Source organism: Oryzias melastigma, linkage group LG6, assembly GCF_002922805.2.
Source record: "Oryzias melastigma strain HK-1 linkage group LG6, ASM292280v2, whole genome shotgun sequence".
NCBI lineage: Eukaryota > Metazoa > Chordata > Actinopteri > Beloniformes > Adrianichthyidae > Oryzias > Oryzias melastigma.
Window position 1 is genome coordinate 29,840,542 of NC_050517.1, and position 7,286 is coordinate 29,847,827.

Sequence of the window (7,286 nt, forward strand, 5' to 3'; positions counted from 1 at the left end):
CACAGACCTGGAGGACAGAGTCTGGACTGGACTGACCTGCACTGAGTCCTGACCAGAACCCCATAGAACACCTTTGGGATGAATTACAGCAGAGATTGAGAGCCAGACCTTCTCCACCAACATCAGTGAGACCTGAACAATGAGCTTCTGGAAGAATGATCCAGAATTCCTACAAACACTCCTCAACCTTCTTGTTCCTAGAAGAGTTGAAGCTGGAATATCTGGAGAAGGTGGACCAGCATCAGACTGAACACTATGGGTTAGGATGAAGCTTCAGTTCAGATGGGAGTCAATACTTTTGGTAATAAAGTGAATTAGGAAGTGACTGAGAAAGTAAATGTCTGGATTTCCAGTCTGTTCACTGTGAGCAGCTCTGATGATAGGCTCCAGCAGCAGGTAGAAATGACTTAAGACACCTGAGGTGTATCAGTCGGTCGCTGAAGGAGCGTCTTAGAGCCAGCATCGTGTCCAACAGGGGGTGGCGCCATTCTCCATCGATGATGACAGTTTGGCTACCATCCTCCTTTCTCCCACTGAGTCCAGCTGCAGCCCCGCTCCAATGAAACCTGTTTTAACATGTTTCTCTGGCATTTTTCTGACAGTGGAAGATATTAGAATTCAGATAAACCAGCGAATGTGAATCGAAAGCACAAGATAGCTCTGATGATACCAGGAAAACACCTGAAGGGTTCGGCTGCTTATCTAAATGATCACCTGTCGAAATATCATGCGACCTATGACCTGCTCCTCTATTCCACCCAGCGGCGGTTTCTCCACCTCTGCAGCTGCGACCTGCTCTTTGTCTACATCCAGTGGAGGCACCTCCATCTATGATGCTGCGACCGGCTCCTCTACTCCACCTGGTGGTGGCGCCTGCTCCAGCCCCGATGCTGTGCCACTGATAACTGTAGAAGAGGTGCGCATAGAGCTCAGGAGGCTCCACAGTCGGAAATCTGCTGGTCCTGACGGAATATCACCTCGGCTGCTGAAGGAATGTGCGTCGGAGCTGGCTGTGCCTCTTCAGAACATCTTTAACAAGAGTCTTCATACCGGATGTGTCCCTGGCCTGTGGAAGACCTCATGCCTTGTCCCAGTGCCTAAGGTGACAAGGCCTACAGGGATGAAGGACTACAGACCAGTTGCCCGGACATCTGTGATAATGAAGACTTTTGAGAGGCTGCTACTCCGGCGGCTCAAACCTCAGGTGGAGGCGCTGGATCCCCTTCAGTTTGCCTATCAGGACAGTATGGGAGTGGAGGATGCAGTCCTGTATATGGTCCATAGGGCGCTCTCCTTTCTGGATGGGGCAGGCGGCTATGTGAGGGTGATGTTTTTTGACTTCACAAGTGCCTTTGATACAGTCCAGCCTCAGCTGCTGAAGGAGAAGCTCAAGAGGATTGGAGTGGATCCTGCTTTTGTTCGCTGGATCCACAACTATCTGACTTCAAGGTCACAATATGTCCGACTGGGTGACTGTGTATCTGGAGTATTGATGAGCCACACTGGTGCACCACAGGGAACTGTACTATCACCTTTTCTCTTCACGCTTTACACTGCTGACTTTACTCATGTATCTGCGGCTTGTCATGTCCAGAAGTATTCGGACGACACCGCTATTGTGGCATGTGTAAAGGGAGGGGATGAGAGTGAGTACAGGGAGCTCATCACCAGATTTACCTCCTGGAGCAGGGAGAATGGTCTTGTGCTGAACACCTCAAAGACCAAGGAGATGATCATTGACTTTGGTAGGAAGCCCTCCCACCAACCAGTGATCATCAATGGAGAGAGGATCGAGCTGGTTGACTCCTACAAGTACTTGGGAGTGCACCTTGACCATAAACTGGACTGGACAGAGTAGGCTGGTTTTCCTAAGGAGGCTGAGGTCCTTTGATGTGTGTGCCGACATGTTGCTCCTCTTCTATCAGTCGGTTGTGGCAAGTGCTGTTTCCTTTGGGGTTGTATGTTGGGGTGGCAGTATGACCAAAAGGGACTGCAATCGGCTGGACAAACTGATGAGGAGGTGTGCATCTGTGATCGGGAGGAGGGTGGACTCAGTGGGAACTGTGCTGCAGAAGAGGATGACGGCTCTAAGCCGAAGCATTCTGGGTAATACAAGACATCCTCTACATAGCACAATGTCTGCACAGAGGAGCACACGGAGTAACAGGCTCCTTCCACTGCGCTGCAGGACTGAGCGCTTTAAGAACTCATCTGTCCCTTCAGCCATCAGGCTGTTTAACAAATCTGCCTGATATAAACTGGTATTTTATTGTCATTTGTTGTGTGTGTTTTACTGCCTGACACCTGATATTCTCCCTTGGGAGATTAATAAAGTTTTATCTTATCTTATCTAGCAAATCACGCAAGACTGTTACGAAGGAGTTTGCCCATGTCTGTTGTAGAGTATGAATATTTGATATCAAGTCCTGAACCGGATGTTGAGAAAATAGTGGTCGATCCAGGTGGGATTACATAATCCGCTTCCTTCCACTCTACTTGTGATTTATTATGTGATATGTTATCTCATGTATTATTACCTGATTGCTTGAAATAAACCATTTCATTCATTCATTTGTTCATTCATTCGTTAAAAAGTTCAAGTTTTGGATCTTTTCTGTTGCTTTTCTTTGTGCTTTCTCACTTTGTCATCCTAAAATAATTTCAGACACTCAGTTTACATATTTTCTGCCGGTGTGAGTGTGACAAAAACACAAACATTTCTGTCGACAATAAAACAACAACTGTTTTTTTCCTGGTTTTTATTGGTCGTACTTCCAGCTACAATTTTCAAATATCTAAAATCACGTGTCATAAACATAGACGTGACGATGAGACAACACAGATCAGGATAAAGACATTCTTGAATATTCTCGTGTTCATGTTAAAGAGCCTGAATCACGTTTGTGGGGACAGACAGGAATTCTTCACAAACACGTTCTGCATCACAGAACGACACAGTTAACCGGACGTTCGGGAAGCCGAGCAGCTTCTCGGACACCCGAACATCCGTCTGTGATCATAAAGCTGGGGGCGATTTCACAAACACAAAACTTCACAGCTCAGTTTCTTTTAAATGTACCGCCGAGATGTTTCTGCATTGTTTGCTGTCCAACCATACATGGAGGGGATTTCTTTTCAAACGGAGTAAAAACAGTGAAATGATATATTCAGAAATCAAAAATACTGCAGAAAAGAATTCTGGGAAATGTAGGCAATGAAAATACAAACAACAAATGTGCAAATTTACACAAAAAAATGTCTTGTTTCTTCAGAAGTGGATCTCATAACTGGAGTAATGTTATCATTTCCAAAGGTCAAGAAGTAAACTTTATGAAGTATTTGGGCTAAAGTATAAATAACTTCATAAATGACTCAGGCAGGCCTGCTCTAAACAGGATTACTTTTACTTTAAATTACATTTTTCTTCATAAGTTGAAAGTTCTAAACTGAATGAAAGATTGAATCATCTTATTAGAGAAGCGACCGATGAAGAGTTTCACTGAGAGAACATTAACCCTTTGTAATCCTTAAACATCCCAGTTCATCAAAGCTTCTCTGAGGTTCAATCCCCACCAGACGCTGCTGAAACCAGTTCAGCAAAATGTGCAAATGAACAGAGCTGAGGCTGGGAAGAAGTAAGAAAGGCCTGTGAGGACGCGCGGCGAGCTCGGCGAGCGCTCTGCACCGGCGGCCGCAGCCTTCGCCGCCTCACTGACGCATGTATGAAGCGCTCGTGCAGACAGCGGCGGTTCGAGCGGCGGTTCGAGCGGCGGGTCGAGCGGTTCCCTTTCCCGTCATGTTAGTGAAGGTCTGTGACATGAACATGCGTGCGAATTAACCTGCTTTCATTAAAATATTTCAACAACATGCAAATCCGGACCTGCACAATCCGCTTCCACCTTTATACCTGTCAGGTGATGTTCCCACATTTTAATCAGGTGTTTGGACCTTTGGGGCGGTTCTGGTTCCACACTTCAAGTCCAATCAAAGTCACACAAACACATTCATAATAATAAAACAAACAAAACTTTACAAATCCATGTAAATAAAGTAACAGAACCGGATCAGTTTTTGACTTCATGCTTATCTTTTAGAGATCACCGTTTCCTGTTGAATGATGGGAATTCCAGCCGTTCTGACGAAGACTTCATGAATATGGATGAAGGTTTCATCCAGCTGGAATCCTTTTAGTTCCATGTATCCTCTGAACTCTGAAGCGTTGATGGAGTCGCTTCGGTGCTGCATTAACCCTGGTGGTCATTTTGGAGAACCAATGGTTGTTCACCTTCAGGGCTCGCCTCAGCCTACCAGCCAATCAGCTTTCACTGCTGCACACAGGCCCGGATGCTCTCCCTGACACAATGCTGCATTTTATCCGGGCCGGGGGCCGGCCCAGGAGGACCCAGACTCGGCCTCTTTGTGACTGCCAGAAGAGCCACATGAACCCAGAGTTCTCCTGAACCGGTCCTGGAACCGGGCCATAGAGAGGCAGTGACAGGAAGTGAAGTCACAGCGTAACGTAAAGAATGAGAGAACGACTGGAAGTCCTGCTGATGAAGATAACGACGTTTCTGATTGGAATATTTAACACAGAAACTTTTGCTCTTCTGACTTTTTGTTTCTAAGCTGAATCTGCAGAAAGAATGCGTTTACCAACCGACCAATGAGATTCATGGGTCAGTGAGGCTGTTCTGATCCTCCTATTGATGACGGTGTGGAAGTGGAGCAGCTCCTGCAGCCTGTCAGATGTTTGAGACAGAAGCATGAACTGGTCTGCACAGCTGAGGCCTCAAAGACTTTCCTTCACGGCAAAATGACACTCATGTTTTTCAGATTTTTCCGGCAGTGTTTCAGGAATTTTCTCCGTGACGGATCTTCATGTATCGACAGCAGACAGACTGAGGGCTCTTACTGTTTGTTTTTGCCTCGATGACATTATTGTGCTACTGGCAGCAGTCACAGCGTTGCCAGGGAGACGTTTCTTCAGATTTTCAGAGAAGATACGGAGTTCAGATCTGGTAGAACTGGATCTCAGAACCCCGGGTCGCCCCCACCCCGCAAACTCCAGACTGCTGACCTGGGCTCATTTCATTCAGCAGCTTTAGAGCAGAATGAAGACTGCCCCTGGATGCTTTGTGATGCGCTAAGTCTGAAAGCAGGAGATCAAACGAGCAGAAAGAGGTTTGTTTTCTGTGATGCTGCTTTATAATCTGGTTCTCCAGGTGGAACGCGCTCCTCCTGCTTCAGAGCTAAATCCGTTAACCAAACTAAACTTTCTGGATCTTTTGGGTGGGTTTTACAGCAGAGCTGAATGTAGGGTTTCGGCTTCAAATTTGAAACCACAAATGTGAAGCTGGCTCTGCCCCGGTGACGTCACTGTGGCCGTTTAGTCGAGATTCAACACCTTGAGATTTTTCTGTATAAAAATGGACAAAACGTGTCAAAGCAGAACTTCAGAGACACATACGGGCCTGAAGCACGTTGCAGCAGGTTCTACTGTGTGTGTGTGTGTGTGTGTGTGTGTTGGTGTGTGTGTGTGTGTGTGTTGGTGTGGGTGTGTGTGTGTGTGGGCGGGGGGCGCTCAGTGCAGTATCGACCCTGTCAGGTAACCGAAGGTGTTCTCTCCGCTGTAGGCCACGTACAGGAAGCCGTCCTCGTCTTTCTCCTTGTCGTACAGCTGGCCCATCGTCAGACTGCAAACAAGAAAATGTCAGACTCAGGATTGGTTGAGACGGCGAGGAGGTCAGAGACGCGTCACACTCGGATCTGAAGGGAGTTTCCATTATCCAACATGTAACACATATCAGCTGGGTCCCTTTTAGATTGTTTGCATGGTTGGGACTTGATTAGCCAATCACGCGGAGTCCTGGGATCAGCTGACTCTTTTAAAATCAGCTGACGCGGGTCTGGCTGCATAAGCCTGTCAGCGATACAGGGAAGCGGCTGCAGGACTACTGAGCGGTTGATCGGTGTTGTCAATTAGACAATCTGACTTTACGTCAGTTTCACCTCGGGACTGGTGAGTGAAGGCGATGTTAGCATTGTACATGTTGTGTGAGCGCTCTTGTTTGTTTTTCTTTTGTTATGTAAACGCTGTTTTATGGGACGCTCTAGGCCAGGTTCCGAGTAGAGGAGAGATCCCGGTTGGCGAGCTACCAGGCTTGGAGGCCTAAGAGTTGGATCTACTTCCCCCGAGTGGAGAAGATTGAATGGATTTCCGGGACGGATCTTCTCTCTACTGACCAACACTGCTGCTGTTGGCGAGGAACGTTGCTGCGGTCTCACGCAAGTGAACTGTATCGGAAAAAACAGAACTGACTTACTTTCTTGATTGTATTGTTGTGCACTGTTGTAAATATTTTCTTTTGTAAATACAAAGCTTGATATCACAACAGTGTCAATTCGTTTCACTGCACACCCAGCTCCAGCAGCCGAACCAACTCTTTTGAAGTTTAATCTAGTTAAATAATTTCCTTAATTCATTTTGGATATTAACGAAGTGCTACAAACAGAAAAACTGTTTTTGTAAAAACGGAGAAACTTTGGACAAGAACCAGGACGGTTTGGACTAGAACCAGGAGGGTTTAGACTAGAACCAGGACGGTTTAGACTAGAACCAGGAGGGTTTAGACTAGAACCAGGAGGGTTTGGACTAGAACCAGGACGGTTTGGACTAGAACCAGGAGGGTTTGGACTAGAACCAGGAGGGTTTGGACTAGAACCAGGACGGTTTAGACTAGAACCAGGACGCTTTGGACTAGAACCAGGACGGTTTGGACTAGAACCAGGAGGGTTTAGACTAGAACCAGGAGGGTTTAGACTAGAACCAGGACGGTTTGGACTAGAAGCAGGACGGTTTGGACTAGAACCAGGACGGTTTGGACTAGAACCAGGAGGGTTTGGACTAGAACCAGGACGGTTTAGACTAGAACCAGGAGGGTTTAGACTAGAACCAGGAGGGTTTAGACGAGAACCAGGAGGGTTTGGACTAGAACCGGGACGGTTTAGACTAGAACCAGGAGGGTTTAGACTAGAACCAGGAGGGTTTAGACTAGAACCAGGAGGGTTTGGACTAGAACCAGGAGGGTTTGGACTAGAACCAGGAGGGTTTAGACTAGAACCAGGAGGGTTTAGACTAGAACCAGGAGGGTTTGGACTAGAACCAGGACGCTTTGGACTAGAACCAGGAAGATTTAGACTACGACCAAGATGGTTTAGACTAGAACAAGGAGGGTTAAGACTAGAACCAGGAGGGTTTGGACTAGAACCAGGAAGATTTAGACTAC

General features: G+C 46.9%; 2 protein-coding genes across 2 annotated transcripts in view; both read right to left on the bottom strand.

The window, feature by feature from the left end:
• Window positions 1-2,742: 2,742 nt before the first annotated feature.
• The window catches only part of gabarapl2 (GABA(A) receptor-associated protein like 2), a 15,599-nt gene continuing 11,055 nt past the window's right edge, over window positions 2,743-7,286 (bottom strand). Inside the window, exon 4 of the mRNA XM_024281549.2 lies at window positions 2,743-5,693. Coding sequence (XP_024137317.1) covers window positions 5,582-5,693 — 112 coding nt within the window. The 3' untranslated portion in view covers window positions 2,743-5,581. The remainder of the gene's footprint in view (window positions 5,694-7,286) is intronic.
• Window positions 5,710-7,286, bottom strand: part of LOC112152170 (basic salivary proline-rich protein 1) — an 8,513-nt gene continuing 6,936 nt past the window's right edge. The window contains exon 2 of the mRNA XM_024281547.2: window positions 5,710-7,286. Coding sequence (XP_024137315.1) covers window positions 6,475-7,286 — 812 coding nt within the window. The 3' untranslated portion in view covers window positions 5,710-6,474.